Source organism: Bubalus kerabau, chromosome 1, assembly GCF_029407905.1.
Source record: "Bubalus kerabau isolate K-KA32 ecotype Philippines breed swamp buffalo chromosome 1, PCC_UOA_SB_1v2, whole genome shotgun sequence".
In the NCBI taxonomy this organism is placed as follows: Eukaryota; Metazoa; Chordata; class Mammalia; order Artiodactyla; family Bovidae; genus Bubalus; species Bubalus kerabau.
The window spans coordinates 227,161,330-227,180,241 of record NC_073624.1 but is presented as its reverse complement, the minus strand read 5'-3'; the positions used below and the strand labels follow the sequence as shown (position 1 = coordinate 227,180,241).

Sequence of the window (18,912 nt, the reverse complement as noted above, 5' to 3'; positions counted from 1 at the left end):
TCTCTATCCATATTATGCAATTGTAGTCAACAATACAAAGGTATGAACTCTTAACACAAAGATGTGGATTAATCTTAATTTCCTGAGTGAAGGAAATCAAAAGAAGAAAAGTACATATAATAGACTTTCATTTATATAAAATTATAGAGGATACACATGAATGAATAGTAACAGTGAACTGATCAGAGGTGCCTGAGATGGGAGGTTGAGGAAGGTGGGGGGGTGGTGAGCAAGAGCTGGAAAGAATGATTATAAAGGAGCAGGAGAAATATTCTGAGGGTGTTGGCTGTATATATTATATTGATTTGAGTGATGTTTGAAAGTGGTTCAGTTCAGTTCAGTTGCTCAGTCACGTCCAACTCTTTGCGACTACATGAATCGCAGCACGCCAGGCCTCCCTGTCCATCACCAACTCCCGGAGGTCACTCAAACTCATGTTCATCAAGTCAGTGATGCCATCCAGCCATCTCATCCTCAGTCTTCCCCTTCTCCTCCTGCCCCCAATCCCTCCCAGCATCAGGGTCTTTTCCAATGAGTCAACTCTTCGCATAAGGTGGCCAAAGTATTGGAGTTTCAGCTTCAGCATCAGTCCTTCCAATGAACACCCAGGACTGATCTCCTTTAGGATGGACTGGTTGGAATTCCTTGCAGTCCAAGGGACTCTCAAGAGTCTTTTCCAACACCACAGTTCAAAAGCATCAATTCTTCCGTGCTCAGCTTTCTTTATAGTCCAACTCTCACATCCATACATGACCACTGGAAAAACCACAGCTTTGACTAGACGGACCTTTGTTGGCAAAGTAATGTCTGTGCTTTTTAATATGCTATCTAGGTTGAAAATGGTAGTATATTTCAATACATGTCAAAACTTATCAAATTGTATACTCTACATATGTCCAGTTGAATAAATGTCAAGTTTACCTCCAAAAGCTTTTTTAAAGAATATAAAGGACTACAATAACCATCTATTAAGGCCTTATGATAAATAATAGAAAATCATTACAAAATAATCATTGTGTATAGGGAAAACTGAGAAAATGAATGCTTTGATATATGGTACTTTTTAATCCTATTCCCAAATGACATGCTAGGATGCATTAGGGGAAGAATAGCTGTCTTATCATTTTCTCAATATCTAACACACGAACATTTACATCCATCTTTTTAAAGTTCTTAGGCACCTCCATTTCCTTTGATTAGTAAACTGGAGTGAGATTTCCAGTCAGGCACATTGCTGTGTTATTACTTCTTGGAAAGTATAAAAATTTTTTCTTTTGTTCAGCAAATAAATTCTTAGGATGTAGAATAAAAATAAAAATGAGCAGCTCCATTGTCTCACCCACAGCCCCAGATTTTGTCCCCCCATCCCTTCCTCACTCATACATCCAGTCATCTTGAGTTCTTCTGGATTCTTCTTTCTTAATGCTCAATATAGCCACTATCTCTCATCCTCTTGTCCTTCCTCCCATCAGATGGTTTGAAAGTCAGTTTAGCCAATTAACAATTTGCTTGTTGATTAAACTCCTGCAGTGAATAGTTGATGTTCAGTCTCTCAGTCATGTCCGACTCTCTGAGACCCCACGGACTGCAGCAAACCAGACTTCCCTGTCCTCACCATCTCCCAGAGCTTATTCAAACTATTGTCCATTGAGTCGGTGATGCCATCCAACCATCTTGTTCTTGGCTTTCCCCTTCTCCTCCTGCCTTCATCTTTCCCAGCATCAGGGTCTTTTCCAATGAGTCAGCTCTTTGTATCAGGTGGCCAAAGTATTGGAGCCTCAGCCTCAGCATCAGTCCCACCGATGAATATTCAGGATTGATTTCCTTTAGGATTGACTGGTTTGATCTCCTTGAAGCCCAAGGGACTCTCAAGAGTCTTTTCTAACACCACAGTTCAAAAGCATCAATTCTGTGGCACTCAGCTTTCTTTACGGTCCAACTCACACATCCATACATGACAACTTGAAAAACTATAGCTTTGACTATACAGACCTTTATCAGCAAAGTAATGTCTCTGCTTTAAAATATGCTGTCTAGGTTTGTCATAGGTTTTTTTTATCAAGGAGCAAGCATCTTTTAACTTCATGGCTGCAGTCACCATCCAGAGAGATTTTGGAACCCAAGAAAATAAAGTCTTTCACTATTTCCATTGTTTCCCCATCTGTTTGCTATGATTTGATGGGACCAGATGCCATGATCTTCATTTTCTGAATGTTAAGTTTTAAGCCAGCTTTATCACTCTTGTCTTCCACCTTCATCAAGAGGCTCTTTAGTTTCTTCTTTGCTTTCTGCCATAGGGTGGTGTCACCTGCATATCTGAGGTTATTGATTTTTCCTGGCAATCTTGATTTCATCTTGTGCTTCATCCAGCCTGGCACTTCACATGATGTATTCTGCATAAAAGTTAAATAAACAGGGTAACAATATACAGTCTTAGTGTACTCCTTTCCCAGTTTAGAACCAGTTCATTGTTCCATGTCTTGTTCTAACTATTGCTTCTTGACGTGCATACAGGTTTCTCAGGAGGCAGGTAAGATGGTTTGGTATTTCCATCTCTTTAAGAATTTTCCACATTTTGTTGTGATCCACATCAGTTCAGTTCAGTCACTCAGTTGTTTGTTGCTCTTTGTGATCCCATGGACTGCAGAATGCCAGGCTTCCCTGTCCATCACCAACTCTCAGAGCTTGCTCAAACTCATGTCCATCAAGTTTGTGATGCCATCCAACAATCTCATCCTCTGTCATCCCTTTCTCTTCCTGCTTTCAATCTTTCCCAGCATCAGGGTCTTTTTTATGGAGTCAGTTCTTCGCATCAGGTGGCAAAAGCATTGGAGCTTCAACCTCAGCATCGGTCCTTCAGAAGTTCTCGGTTCATGTACTGTTGAAGCATGGCTTGGAGAATTTTGAGCATTACTTTGCTAGCATGTGAGATGAGTGCAGTTATTTAGTAGTTTGAACATTTTTTGGCATTGCCCTTCTTTGGGATTGGAATGAAAACTGACCTTTTCCAGTCCTGTGGCCACTGCTGAGTTTTCCAAATTTGCTGGCATATTGAGTGCAGCACTTTCACAGCATTATCTTTTAGGATTTGAAATAGCTCAGCTGGAATTCCATCACCTCCACTAGCTTTGTTTGTAGTGATGCTTCCTAAGGCCCACTTGACTTCACACTCCCAAGATGTCTGGCTCTAGGTGAGGGATCATACCATCATAGTTATCTGTATCATTAGCTGGACCATAAAGAAAGCTGAGTGCCACAGAATTGATGCTTTTGAACTGTGGTGTTAGAAAAGACTCTTGAGAGTCCCTTGGACTTCAAGGAGATCAAACCAGTCAATCCTAAAGGAAATTAATCCTGAATGTTCATAGGTGGGACTGATGCTGAGGCTGAGGCTCCAATACTTTGGCCACCTGATGCAAAGAGCCAACTCATTGGAAAAGACCCTGATGCTGGGAAAGATGAAGGCAGGAGGAGAAGGGGAAAGCCAAGAACAAGATGGTTGGATGGCATCACCGACTCAATGGACATGAGTCCATTGCGTTCTTCTGTGTATTCTTGTCACCTCTTCTTAACTTCTTCTGCTTCTGTTAGGTCTATACTGTTTCTGTCCTTTATTGTGCCCATCTTTGGATGAAATGCTCCCTTTTATCTCTCTAATTTTCTTGAAGATATCTCTAGTCTTTCCCAATCTATTTTCTTCCTATATTTCTCTGCATTGTTCACTTAGGAAGGCTTTCTCATCTCTCCTTGCTATTCTTTGGTACTCTGCATTCAGATGGGTATATCTTTCTTTTTATCTTTTGCTTTTACTTCTCTTCTTTTCTCAGCTATTTGTAAGGCCTCCTCAGACAACCATTTTGCATTTTCAAATTTCTTTTTCTTGGGGATGATTTTGATCACTGCCTTCTGTACAGTATTATAAACCTCCATCCATAATTCTTCAGGCACTGTGTCAGATCTAATCCCCAGAATCTATTTGTCACTTCCACTGTATAATCGTAAGGCCTCAATGGCCTAATGATTTTCCAACTACTTTCTTCAATTTAAGTCTGAATTTGGGATAAGGAGTTCATGATCTGAGCCACAGTCAGCTCCCAATCTTGTTTTTGCTGACTGTATAGAGCTTCTCCATCTTCAGCTTCAGAGAATGTAATCAATCTGATTTCAGTATTGGCCATCTGGTGGTGTCCATGTGTAGAGTCTTCTCTTGTGTCGTTGGAAGAGGGTGTTTGTTATGACCAGTGCATTCTTGTGGCAAAACTCTATTAGACTTTGCCCTGCTTCGTTATGTACTCCAAGGTCAAATTTGCCTGTTACTTCAGCTATCTCTTGACTTCCTTCTTTTGCATTCCAGTCCCCTATGATAAAAAGGACATCTTCTTTTGGTGTTAGTTCTAGAAGGTCTTATAAGTCTTCATAGAACTGTTCAACTTCAGCTTCTTTGGCATTAGTGATTGGGGCATAGACTTGGATCACTGTGATATTGAATGGTTTGCCTTGGAAACAAGCAGAGATCATTCTGTCATTTTGAGATTGCACCCAAGTACTGTATTTCAGACTCCTGTTGACTATGAGGGTTACTCCATTTCTTCTAATAGATTCTTGCCCATGACAGTAGATATAATGCTTATTTGAATTAAATTCACCATTGGTGATGTTGTAGCTCAGATGGTCTGTCGATAATGTGGGAGACCTGGGTTCAAGCCCTGGGTTGGGAAGATCCCCTGGAGAAGGAAATGGCAATCCACTCCAGTACTATTGCCTGGAAAATCCCATGGACAGAGGAGCCTGGTAGGCTACAGTCTATGGGGTTGCAAAGAGTCGGACATGACTGAGCAACTTCACTTTCACTTTCACCCATTCTGGTCCATTTTAGTTCATTGATTTCTAAAATGTTGATGTTCACTCTTGCCATCTCCTGTTTGACCACTTCCAATTTACCTTGATTCACGGATCTAACATTCTAGGTTCCTATGCGATATTGTTCTTTACAGCATCGGACTTTACTTTCACCACCAGATACATCCACAACTGGGTGTTTCCACTTTGGCTCAGCCTCTTCATTCCTTCTGGAGCTATTTCTCTGCTCTTCTCCAGTAGCATAGTGGGCACCTACTGACCTGGGGAGTTCATCTTTCAGTGCCGTATCTTTTTGCCTTTGCAGTGAATTAAACCCAATGAAATCAATCCAATAATGATTTCAGTGTGATATCACCAATGGTTGCTTAAATTCAATGCAAAGGAAAGTTTGACTTAAAAAATCTAAATCTAACATATTGAGACTTCCCTGGTGGTCCTGTGGCTAAGACTCTGCACTCCCAATGCAGGGGGCCTTGTTTGATCCCTGTTCTTGGAATTAAGGGCTTCCCAGGTGGTGTAGTGGTAAAGAATCCTCCTGCTAATGCAGGAGACTTGGATTTAATCCCTGAGTCAGGAAGATCCCCTGGAGGAGGAAACAACAATCCATTCCAGTATTCTTGCCTGAAAAAACCCTATAGACAGAGGAGCCTGGAGGGCTACAGCCCATGGGGTTGCAAAGAGTCAGACATGACTGAGCCTGCACACATGCATGCCGGGAATTAGATCCCACATGCTGCAATTATGACTCAGTATAGCCAAATAAATATAAATAAGTAAAGAATTTTAAATTAAAAAATAAAAATATGATAATATTTGTTAATACCTTCGCTGTTCTTGTTCATATGTTCCTGTTCTTCATGAGCTCGCTGGCAAGTTTGGTATGTAGAAATGACCTATTTTTACTAAACACAGCGGCAATTGCTAAAATGGAGCAATATGTAAGATGTTAAGGTAGCAAGTTTTAAATAAAAATAAAAGCCTGTCTTCTATTAGTCTAAGCCTAGAGTCTTCTTTTTAAAATTATAGTATAAATATAAAACTATAGTATAATATACTTTTTTAAAATTTAAAATATAGATGATTTACAATGTTATGTTAATTTCTACTGTACAGCAAATGACTCAGTAATACACAAATATACATTCTTTTTTATTTTTAACTCTGTCTGATGTGGCAGTCTCTCCTCTTGGAGATCCAGCATCCTAGATAGAAAAGTTTTTATACTAAGTTGTAGCTGTTGTGTTAGCAAGACATACATTCACACTGAGAGCCTTTTTTAAGTCATCATGGTCTCCTCATGACAACACACTCAGAATCACACAATTGTAGGCTCTTTCTATGTCGTTGAATATACATCTACAGCTGTCTCATAGCCAACTGCAAAATAGATACTTCTCAAAGAAAATTTTTCTGGGCAAGAATCAAGTCCTTCTTTTGTCTCTGTCTCTTTCTACAGAAAGAAGCATGCTGCTGATGCCAAGCCCCTGAAAATAACTCTTTACAGCAGTCTCCCAATCAACAAGGAGCTTTATTGGCTGCATGTCACACCCTCTGTTCATTGTATTCCCGCAGCCAAGTTGGCACAGAAGAGGCAGCACAAAGGCTGACCCCCCAACTCCGAAAGGGCCCCGCTGGGGCAGTGCAAGAAGAGAGCCAGTGCCGGGCAGAGGAGCACTGGCTTCTAGCTCCAACTCTGCTGTGAACTCACTGGCTGTCCCCTCTGGGCCCCAGGGTCCTCTGATTTTAATGAGGCAATTGAACCACATGCTCTCCAAGGGCTGATCAAATTCAGAAATCAGCTCTTACATGAACCTAGAAAGAAGACGGGTGCATGCCATCTGTGGGCTCTCCTCCTGGCCTTCCAGTAAGTGATACTCAGAACTTCCTGAGCCATAGTTGTGAGAAGAGAGGAATAAGCATCTTCTGGGATGTGTAGCTATGTGATCTGGTAGAGAATGGCTTATTGACAACATTACCATAGCAACTGGAGTGCCATTTGGTACCAAGGTTCAGGGAAAGGCTCAACGTGGACAGTTTAAGAGAAACACATTTTCCTTTCTCACCTATGTCAACTTCTTTCTCCCAGCCCATGCACTTTAGAAATTAATATACTTCCCTAAGAACATTCACTAAACCAGACAGGTATCTTACTAAATCATCACCATGAGAGGGAGCCTGGTGGTAAAAGAAAAATCTGGTATCAGAAATAAAACTGTAGTCTTAGAGTACTAGGTCTGCAACAGTACCTTTACTGTATTGTGAGTCCTCTCCCCTCTTGGGGTCTTGCTTCCTAATCTGTCAAATGGAAAGAATCAGACTAGGTACTATCTAAGGTGACATTCAGTTCAGATATTCTAGCCCGAGGTTTGCAAATTGGTGACATAGAGATCATACTCAATGCACAGATGTGATGTGTTTGCCCTGTGTTAGGTCAGAAACACAGTGTTCAGATTTGAATTGATTGACTACATTTAAAAATTTTGAGTTTATGCATAATAATCCAGATTTCCCGCTTCTTCTGAAAATTAAAATCCAGGCAGTCCAGTAACACTGGGCTTAAATCCTCCATGGCAGCGATTAGCTGGTACTGAGTAGCTGCTGCCCACTTTGTACAGGTCCCACCATCCCTGCCATTTCTGAGGTGATCACTGTCTCAGGTCATGTATCAACTCTGCTGAGCATCTGACAGCTAGCCAGCCTTTCCCATCCGAATTGATCAAGGCATTTGTGTTTTTAGCTGCTGTCTAGCTCTTTTAGGATAGAGAGCGCATGATCCAAACTTTCTTTACATCACTAATGCCGTCATTGGGCAATGATCTTAGTGGAAGACAGAAACTGGGTCTGAAGACTTCCTTGGATGAGAAAACTGGCAGTAACATTGGCTGCTTTGACCTCTCATACTAATCAACAGAGCTCATGGGCCTAGGCAACCATATTTGTGGGTGATGGTTGGAAATGTCACTGACATTTGTCACATGATCCCTTGCTCTGTAACTCTCAGCAAATTAGGAATTCTCTATGACTTGGTCTTTTCACATGTGAAATAAGTTGATTGACAATAAAGCAAGCTTCTATCTAAAGCTAAAATTTCATGAAGGAAAATGAATACTCATACAAAGGCCCGTATTTTTTTAAAAAATTGTTGAAGTATAATATGTTGATTTCTGCTGTATAGCAAAGTGATTCAGTTACATATATACATATATATATGTACATTCTTTTTCTTATTTTTTCCATTATGGTTTAACAGGTTATTAAATACAGTTCTCAGTGCTACACAGTAGAAGCTTGTTGTTTATCCATCCTATATATAGTGGTCTGTTTCTGTTATTCCCAAGCTCCCTATCTATTCCTCCCCCTACCGCCGCTACCTTGGCAACTACCAATCTGTTCTCTGAATAGATAGGTTCATTTGTATCATATTTTAGATTATACATATAAGTGATATCATTTAATAGTCTTTCTCATCTGACTTACTTCACTTAGGATGGTAATCTCTAGGTTCATCCATGTTGCTGCAAATGGAAAGGCCCATATTTAAATCTGCCTCTGTGTGTGTGTGTTTCAGAATTATATATGTCTGCTTATTTTAAAGCACTTTTTTGTGTGTGATAATAGATGCAGAGTCTACGCTTAGAGTCTAAATATGGAGTTAGACTCACTGGTATAGGACTTGCACCAGGACAAACATCAGGAAGAGCTTTATCTGTAACTGGTATTCCCTAAGAGACAGAAGCAGTCCAGACCCAACAGTAGAATCGGCAGTTTGGAGAGGACTAGCACGACTTGCAAAGGAAGAGTAGAAACTTATCAAAGAAAGCCTAACATTGAAATCCAAGGCCAGAGTTAGACACACAAGCTAGAAATCCATGTTGCAGATGGATTCTTAACCAGCTGAGCTACCATTGAAGCCCCAGAAGTATAAAAAAGGATCAGCAATAGGCCTGTGGGTTGTGGCCTCTCTATACACTAATAAATGCTGTGAAATGCCTTTTGTATTCTCTCCCAGAAGCTAATTTTATAGAGAAATTATAGCCCTGTGTAGTCTTAGAGGAGGGACCCGTATTTTCATTACTGATATCTGGAACTGTATTCTAGCTCAGCTTTCTAAATGGGACTTTAATTCAAACTGTATAGCCTGTCTGGGCCTGCTGCTGCTAAGTCACTTCAGTTGTGTCCAACTCTGTGCGACCCCATAGACAGTAGCCCACGAGGCTCCCCCGTCCCTGGGATTCTCCAGGCAAGAACACTGGAGTGGGTTGCCATTTCCTTCTCCAATGCATGAAAGTGAAAAGTGAAAGTGAAGTCGCTCAGTCGTGTCCAACTTTTAGCGACCCCATGGACTGTAACCCAACAGGCTCCTCCGCCCATGGGATTTTCCAGGCAAGAGTGCTGGAGTGGGGTGCCACTGAGGACTCTATTAGATGGGCAGGTTGACCTGGACACACTGGGAATATTGGGATTTCATGGGTGGGATGACTTTGGCAAAGAGGGAATACTGGAATTCAGACAGCCAGAGTGGAAATCCCAGCTCAGCCACGTCCTAGGCATGGTCTCAGATGAGTTCTGAAAATTTCCTGGGTCTCAGGTTCTTCACCTGTAAAGTGGGGTTCTAGTAGTACCCTCCTTGCAGTGAGAGGAGATGTGAGAATGGGCTAATGCATTTAAAGTGTTTAGCGCAGAGTGTACTTCATAGCTACTAACTGAAATTTGCTCAGCTTAAGTTCTTGTTTCTTTTTATTAACTAGTGAACATTTTAGGTCCTTCACCGATTATACTATTCTTTATTAAGTTGCTTGACTGTGCTAAGTGCCTTCAAAATGGACAACTCTAAGAGATGGATACTGTATTATTAATGTCATTTTTAAAATGGAAAACACAGATTCATCATGTCTGGGGACTTGTGTCAGGTCAGAGCCAAACTACAAACCCCAGCTGACTGCAGAGTGTATCCTCTGCGTGATGACCCTGTGCGGCTTCCATCGAGTGTGCCATCAGTAACAGTGAGAGAAGCAGATGGGCAACAGCGCCACTCCTAACTGATGACGTGAGCGAGGGTTTCCATGTAGGAGTCCAGGAAAAGTCTGTCATGGGTGATGAGGCTGGCTGCTTAGCTCTCTGTGTGTTTTCAAAAGGTCAATTTGGTTTCAATATTTGATTTTTTTTTCTGCTAATGTAATCATTCTTAAATTGATAGACTCTCCCAAAATTTGATGATGCAATATTCCCCTTAATTGTAAAACCTAGTGGAATTGAAAGGAACATCCGTGCTGTTGATAAGTATTCTGTCACTGCTGCCATCCAAAAATGTTCTGAAAAGGGCCATTTTGACTTGAATATGTGTGTGTGTGTGTGTGTACAAATATATATATAAGTATATGCTTTAATATTGGATACATATATTTTGGGGAATTGGAATTCATAGTAAGTCAGAAAATCTAACCCTATCAAAGGTCCAATTCGAATTTGAAACAGAAATCCCAACCGACCAAAACAGGCACCACATTCGTCAGAACTGAATCCCTAGCCCTGTGTTAGCCACCCCCCACCCCCATCACCAACCCTGTTTCACTTTCTTCTACTTTCTCCCCAGTCAGCTCCGACTTTGGCAAGCAGTCAAGAAGGGAACAAGAGAGATGGGAGTTCTCTGAGTATCTGACCCCTTACTGGCCATTCAGCCATGCAAGCTGTGAGACCAGTTTAAAAAAAAAAAAGTTGCCTTTCTTTTCCTCTCTCCCCTCTGACAAAATGCCTCTTTCTCCTTCCACCATCAGGGGGGAAACAATGGCCAGCCTTAGTGTTCCCATGAAAAGGGGCAGTCACCCAGGGTGTGGCCGCAGGCCGGCTGTAACTGCTCCAGGACACTGCCAGGGGCCGAGAAGGGACAGCTCCGGTTGCTCCAGCTCAGACTGGTCCTGGCACAGTCAGATGGAGGAGCCAGAGCTGTGATTTGCTGCAGGACGCCATACTTGCAGACCGGGCATCCTTCTAGGAACCACGAGGTTCTCCTCTCCCCAAGATGATACCTGGTGTGCAAGTCTTTTAGAAGCGCATAGATTACACTCTGTGTTTCTTTCCTTGGTGGTCTCTTCAGGACAACTGGGGGCCCTCACCTAACCCCAAGTGTCTCCTTGTGTTGCTTTCAGGACTTGGGGCACTCACCCAGGACACACTATGGTGCTTCAGCCAGCTGAAAGGCACTGTGGAGATTGGAGCCACAGAAGGTAGGAGAAAGCTCCTGCTTCCCCTTTTCCTTGCCTCCTTGGGGTTTGAGTTGGTTCCAGATCTGAAATGTTCATCTCTGTGTCCATGAATGTAAGTCCCCACACATCCCAGAATAGCATTCTGAGCTAGAAATGGATTTAATCATCTCTTTCTACCCCACCTCCTTTTTTTTTCTGTTGAAGCTTATTTTATTCCCACTAATGAGGCAGCGCTGAAACAAACTTTCAGTGAAATTGGTTGGCAGAGAGACAGGCTAAACCAGGCAAGTCTTGTTTCAGGATGGGCTGTGAGTTCTATAGGATAACCAAAGCAAACATTTCAGAGCGGTCAGACGTTCATCTCATCCTTCCTTTCCACGTTGAAGATGACTTGCCACTGTACCTGAAACACATGGGAAGAAAGAGGAATTCAAATCTGACTTGAATACACACTGTGGGTACATTGATTCCCAATTTCAGCATATAATTTCCTTTCTGGCTCTCAGGAGATTATCCTATTCCAGGTTCTTTACCTGGAATAATGCATTCCTTTTCCTCCTCCTGAAGAACTTGCATTTAATTCTCTTCACTTTCCTCCCTTATAAGCCTGAGCTTGGAGACCTTTAAGACTTTCCCATAAGACGTCTGTGTTTCAAAACAGTTTAGTAATAGACAATTGGAAGGAACTAGAATGGCACTTCTGGGTGTTTTAAATCAAGGTTTACCTGGCATGGCAGAAGGCAGTAAGGGTTGCCTGAAGCAGACTATACTGCATGGATGGTAGGTACAGATACCAGGGGTGGTATAAGACAGGTCTAAAACTAGTATCAATGAGTGAGGATGTGAATAGTTGACAGAGTTGAACCTGAATATGGAAACTAACATGCATAAATGCACGGAAACTTTTGGGTCATTCTATAGCATTTTAATTCTGAGTAAAAATTGGTTAAATAAAAATTATTTTGAGTAATTTGGAGGATGTATTTTATCTGCAATCTTTCTGTAATTCATTTCTAGAAGCACAATATAATTAATGGCAGATATCTTAAAACCGAGCAGTTTATGAGTAAAGAGTAAGAAAAAGCACTCTAAGATAAATTTATGACTAAATCTATAGAATTATAGTTTTCTATAGCACTTGCTATTTTTCCAACGCACAATCAAATGAAGCTTTACAAACAATTCTTACAAAGCCCTTATGAAGTAGACAGAGCAGGTTTTAGTAGGCCAATTTATGTTCACTAATCAAAAATATTTGTGTCTTCTATAGAGCAGCACTGGCCTAAGCGCTAGGTAAAAAAAGAAGGGAAAAAATGCCTTATTCCCTAACCTTATGAATCTTAAGAAAACTGAAGTTCAAGTTAATCAATTTTTTTTCTTTCTTTTTTTTTAAATTTTATTTTATTTTTAAACTTTACAATATTGTATTAGCTCCTCCAAACCTCGAAATAATCAGTTGTTTTAAATCTTGGTTTTGATTCCAAATCACATGTGCTTTTTAAACAAGAGAAACTTCCAGGTCTTGGAGATACTGACTTAGGGGTTAGATAACCAGGGTGATGCAATGTATTTTAATGAGCTCATATGTAGTATTACTCTAATAAGTGCTTAAAACAAATGAATAAGAATGTAGGTATAGTATTTGCACACTGCTTTGCACTTTGTGAGTACTCAATATTTGTAAGCAATTATTACAAATATTATAATTAGATCTTCATTCTAATTTCTTTCTTTCTTTTTTTTTTTTTTTTTGCTAAGTCGCTTCAGTCATGTCCGACTCTACATGACCCCATAGACGGCAGCCCACCAGGCTACCCCATCCCAGGGACTCTCTGGGCAAGAACACTGGAGTGGGTTGTCATTTCCTTCTCCAATGTATGAAAGTGAAAAGTGAAAGGGAAGTCGCTCAGTCGTGTCTGACTCTTAGCGACCCCATGGACTGCAGCCTACCAGGCTCCTCCATCCATGAGATTTTCCAGGCAAGAGTACTGGAGTGGGGTGCCATTCTAATTTTAACCCTCACCAAAACCTTATAAGTGGTAGGTGTTTTTATTCCCACTTAACTTATAAAGATATTCAGTTCAGTTCAGTCGCTCAGTCATGTCTGACTCTTTGCAACCCCATGAATTGCAGCATGCCAGACCTCCCTGTCCATCACCAACTCCCAGAGTTCACTCAAACTCATGTCCATAATGCCATCCAGCCATCTCATCCTCTGTCATCCCCTTCTTCTGCCTCCAGTCCCTCCCAGCACCAGGGTCTTTTCCAATGAGTCAACTCTTCACATGATGTCCCCAAAATATTGGAGTTTCAGCTTCAGCATCAGTCCTTCCAATGAATACCCAGGACTGATCTCCTTTAGGATGGACTGGTTGGATCTCCTTGCAGTCCAAGGGACTCTCAAGAGTCTTCTTCAACACCACAGTTCAAAAGCATCAATTCTTTGGCACTCAGCTTTCTTCACAGTCCAACTCTCACATCCATACATGACCACTGGAAAAACCATAGCCTTGACTAGATTGACCTTTGCTGGCATAGTAATGTCTCTGCTTTTGAATATGCTATCTAGGTTAGTCATAACTTTCCTTCCAAGGAGTAAGCGTCTTTTAATTTCATGGCTGCAATCACCATCTGTTGTAATTTTGGAGCCCAGAAAAATAAAGTCTGATACTGTTTCCACTGTTTCCCCATCTATTTGCCATGAAGTGATGGGACCAGATGCCATGATCTTAGTTTTCTGAATATTGAGCTTTAAGCCAACTTTTTCACTCTCCTCTTTCACTTTCATCAAGAGGCTTTTTAGTTCCTCTTCACTTTCTGCCATAAGGGTGGTGTCATCTGCATATCTGAGGTGATTGATATTTCTCCCGGCAACCTTGAGTCCAGCTTGTGCTTCTTCCAGCCCAGTGTTTCTCATGATGTACTCTGCATATAAGTTAAATAAGCAGGTTGACAATATACAGCCTTGACATACTCCTTTGCCTGTTTGGAACCAGTCTGTTGTTCCATGTCCAGTTCTAACTGTTGCTTCCTGACCTGCATATAGGTTTCTCAAGAGACACGTCAGGTGGTCTGGTATTCCCATCTCTTTCAGAATTTTCCACAGTTTATTGTGATTCACACAGTCAAAGGCTTTGGCATAGTCAATAAAGCAGAAATAGATGTTTTTCTGGAACTCTCTTGCTTTTTCGATGATCCAGTAGATGTTGGCAATTTGATCTCTGGTTCCTTTACCTTTTCTGAAACCAGCTTGAACATCTGGAAGTTCACAGTTCACGTACTGCTGAAGCCTGGCTTGGAGAATTTTGAGCATTACTTTACTAGCGTGTGAGATGAGTGCAATTGTGCAGTAGTTTGAGCATTCTTTGGCATTGCCTTTCTTTGGGATATTAAAGGTAAACAAGTAAATAATGAATAATGTTTTTTGCCAAAGGCTCCCTAGCTAATCAACAGGTGAGCTGGGTTTCAACGCAGTCTGCTGCTGCTAAGTCACTTCAGTCGTGTCCGACTCTGTGTGACCCCATGGATGGCAGCCCACCAGGCTCCCCGTCCCTGGGATTCTCCAGGCAAGAACACTGGAGTGGGTTGACATTTCCTTCTCCAATGCATGAAAGTGAAAAGTGAAAGTTAAGTCACTCAGTCATGTCTGACTCTTAGCGACCCCATGGATTGCAGCCTACCAGCCTTCTCCATCCATGGGATTTTCCAGGCAAGAGTACTGGAGTTGGGATGCCATTGCCTTCTCCATCAACGCAGTCTAGAGGACCCCAAACCCAGCTCTTTAAACATTGTTGTGAACACAGAGATTGTCACATAATAGGTTGGAATAAGGCACAGGAATTGGCATTTTTCACATATGCCCTTATAATCATCATGGCAGGTGAACAGAAGATGGGTTTAAATATCTGCTGCTCATAAGTAAGTACTGTAGCTCACTTGAACTAACTGTTAATTGAGTCATAAAGTCAGAGTCAGAATGACAATCACTCTTAACTTTTGCTTAGAAAAAAAAATCACTCTAAAGTGGTGGAAAAATGGAGAATTTCTCTTTAAGAGGAGAATCAGATTGGGCCCTAACATGTCCAACTAATACTACCTCAATGGCAGTTGAATAGTTGTTGAGTGAATTAATGAGTGACCTTCAATTAATAAAAATCAAGGTTCTTAAAAATTAGGTTCTTTACAATTGGACTGCTCTATCCAAGTTGGTTTTCTGCACTGTTCAAAGTCAATAAAAATTATTCAGCTTTTTTATTTTTGCTTAATGAATTTCCTTTTTTAAAAAATGAGGTATCATTGACTTAGAATATTGTATTAGTTTAAGGTGTACTTAAACTAATCACAGAAAGTGATTCAGTGTTATATACTTTTCTTCAGATTATGTTTCCATTATAGGTTGTTACAAGATATTGAATATAATAGGTTGTTACGAGATATTGAATATAATGTACTATACAGTAAATCTGTGTTGTTTATCTATTTTATGAATGCTAGTTTGTATCTATTTTGTACATAGATTCATTTGTATAATTTTTAGATTCCACATATAAATAATATCATATAATATTTCCCTCCCACTTTACTTATTTCTATGAATGACTTTTCTGTTCCATTTTTACTGCTTTCTAGCTGGTAATCTTGGCCAAGTCACTTAATGTCCCTGTGCTTAAGTTCCCTTGTCTACAAAATGAAGATAATAATATAGGTATCAATTAGGATGGTGTGAGGGCTAGGTGACTATGAAATCTAGGTTGTTAGGTGTTAAGGTGCTCAGATCACATTACCTGCTACTACTGTATTATAAAGGCAGGGCTGAGACTAGGTGAAGTGACAAAAATACAGATAAATATTTTAATTCAATATTTTTTAAAAACCAAAATTACTGAGAAGAATCCATGATGAACAAAATATCAAAATGTTTAATAAAGAAAGGATCAGTATTACTAATTCATTTTTCCAAGATCAATATGGCTCAGCTTGGCACTGTTACTGCTGATTTAATTAAATGTATATCATGAGTATCAACTAGTAGGCTAGATTTTTTTCACATTCCAAATTATTTAGTAGGATATTAGATTATTGATACTTTGGCCACCTGATGCAAAGAACCGACTCATTGGAAAAGACCCTGATGCTGGGAAAGATTGAAGGTGGGAGGAGAAGGGATCGACAGAGGATGAGATGGTTGGATGGCATCACCAACTAGATGGACAGAAGTTTGAGTAGGCTCCGGGAGTTGGTGATGGACAGGGAAGCCTGGCGTGCTGCAGTCCATGGGGTCACAAAGAGTTGGACATGACTGAGTGACTGAACTGAACTATAAATCCAACAATAAATTTAGTGAGCACTCATTAGACCTATTGGAGAAGGCGATGGCAACCCACTCCAGTACTCTTGCCTGGAAAATCCCATGGATGGAGGAGCCTGGTGGGCTGCAGTCCTTGGGGTCGCTGCAAGCCGGACACGACTGAGCAGCTTCACTTTCACTTTTCACTTTCATGCATTGGAGAAGGAAATGGCAACCCACCCCAGTGTTCTTGCCTGGAGAATCCCAGGGATGGGGGAGCCTGGTGGGCTGCTGTCTATGGGGTCGCACAGAGTCGGACACGGCTGAAGCGACTCAGCAGCAGCAGCATTAGACCTAAGGCACTACCCCAGAAAGTGAAAGTGTTATAAAGATAAATATAGTCCAAGCTTTCAATGAATGCACCATTTAAGGGGAATCAGGCATTGGTACAGGAGAATAAGGTGTTACAGCAACAAATATGATAAGGGCAAGGTGAGCTAAAGACAAAGTGCTTTGACTAAAGACTAAAGTGCTTTGAATACAAGAGACTGAAATCTCTTATATTTGAGGTTACTATTGAAATAGTTCTTATCAGAATTCTGATGAGAGGCAATGTGGCTTTATTAGCAGGGAAAAGTTGTAGATGATGAGAAAGGAAGAGACTCAGTATATATTCTGGGGTAAGAAAGTGGATTTTAAGGGAGAGGTAATGAAGGGAATTAAGAGAACTCCCAGGTTTTGGCCTTGAGCAATTGGATGGTTTGTGGGCACAAGTTATTGAGACTGTGAGAAATGTGGAAATGAAGCATGTTTGGGGGTTCCCACCCTCTCTAATGTTCATGCATCTGTGAAATAAACTAGCAACAGGCAGATCAACAGAAGAAAACATGCAGATACATGAACCTTGACTATGTGCATGGAGGCAACCCAGGTAAAAAAGTGAATACTAAAAAAGCAGTGAGATTTGAGAGTTTACCTACTGTCTTATTGCCTTATCATACTGTTCATGGGGTTCTCGTGGCAAGAATACTGGAGTGGTTTGCCATTCCCTCCTCCAGTGGACCACGTTTTGTCACAATGTGACCACTATGACCCATCATGGGTAGCCCTGTACGGCGTGGCTTATAGCTTCATTGAGTTATGCAAGCCCCTTCGCCACATCAGATCCATGAAAGATCTTGGTTTATATACCATCTTAATAGTGAAGGACAGAGGAGCCTGGCATACTGCAGTCCATGGGGTCGCAAAGAGTCAGACACAACTTAGCGACTGAACAACAAATACCATCTTTATTAACAGGGGGAGGGGAAAGGATATAGGCCTCTTAGAGGAGAATGAATAATTTTTAGGAAAGATGAATGATTTCTTAGAAGAAAAGATGGAAGAGATGAGAGTTTATGACAAAGTTTCTGTACAGTGGTGTCCCCTAATCTTCTCTCCTGTAATAAGTCCATCTGTGATAAATCAATCTTCCCTGGTTGACAAGATTCCCAGGGAGGGGACTTATAACATGACTATGAGTTCCTTTTGGAGAATCTGTCTTAAGGTAGATAAAGAGAATTCAGAGAAAGCCTCTTCCTACATGTGCTGTTTTTCAAATGACTTCAGCTCAAAATAATCAGTAATTAATATATCAGAGTAGCATGCTTTGAGGTTGCATGTCCTAAACTCCTTTCTGGAGATATATCAAGAGCCTCCTTTTGAGCATAAGTGTGAAATGGTTGTAAGATACTCAGGGTAGATACTAAGAAGGAAATTGTATGTGAATGTGGCTCTTTGGAGAGAGAATGGGAGATGGAGCTGGGAGGCAGGGTGGCATCAGCAACTAGATAGTATTTGGAACCTTTTTTTTTTTTTTTTAATTTGTTTTTAATTTTATTTTATTTTTAAACTTAACATAATTGTATTAGTTTTGCCAAATATCAAAATGAATCCGCCACAGGTATACATGTGTTCCCCATCCTGAACCCTCCTCCCTCCTCCCTCCTCCCTCCCCATTTCATCCCTCTGGGTCGTCCCAGTGCACCAGCCCCAAGCATCCAGTATCATGCATCGAACCTGGACTGGCAACTCGTTTCATACATGATATTTTACATGTTTCAATGCCATTCTCCCAAATCTTCCCATCCTCTCCCTCTCTCACAGAGTCCATAAGACTGTTCTATACATCAGTGTCTCTTTTGCTGTCTCGTACACAGGGTTATTGTTACCATCTTTCTAAATTCCATATATATGCGTTAGTATACTGTATCGGTGTTTTTCTTTCTGGCTTACTTCACTCTGTATAATAGGCTCCAGATGATACCATGTATGTCATACAGATCATTTGACATGCAGTCACCCAACAACTTGTCTGTGGCCTGAAGCTTTCCCTCTTGCTGGTGGTTGCTATCTGAGTGTTGTTCACTTACTTTAGATCTTGGAAGATTCAGAGTTTCTGATTCCCCATGTGCAAGTCTTGTGTTTGACTTGCCTAGGATGCGCATTTCAAATGTTAATAATACCTGATTTAATCTCATGCAGTTTTATACTACATCATCCTAGGAACACTTTACATGCTGA

The 18,912-nt window shown here is 40.9% G+C and overlaps 1 protein-coding gene across 20 annotated transcripts in view; it reads left to right on the top strand.

Moving 5' to 3' along the window:
- The window catches only part of PPP2R2B (protein phosphatase 2 regulatory subunit Bbeta), a 705,283-nt gene that overhangs the window by 183,853 nt on the left and 502,518 nt on the right, over nt 1–18,912 (top strand). For 14 of the 20 annotated variants that reach the window (XM_055557503.1, XM_055557439.1, XM_055557467.1 and 11 more), the window contains 2 exons: nt 6,317–6,724; nt 11,007–11,084. In XM_055557503.1, coding sequence (XP_055413478.1) covers nt 6,667–6,724; nt 11,007–11,084 — 136 coding nt within the window. In that variant the 5' untranslated portion in view covers nt 6,317–6,666. The remainder of the gene's footprint in view (nt 1–6,316; nt 6,725–11,006; nt 11,085–18,912) is intronic. The other 6 variants (XM_055557489.1, XM_055557435.1, XM_055557561.1 and 3 more) reach the window with 2 other exon arrangements.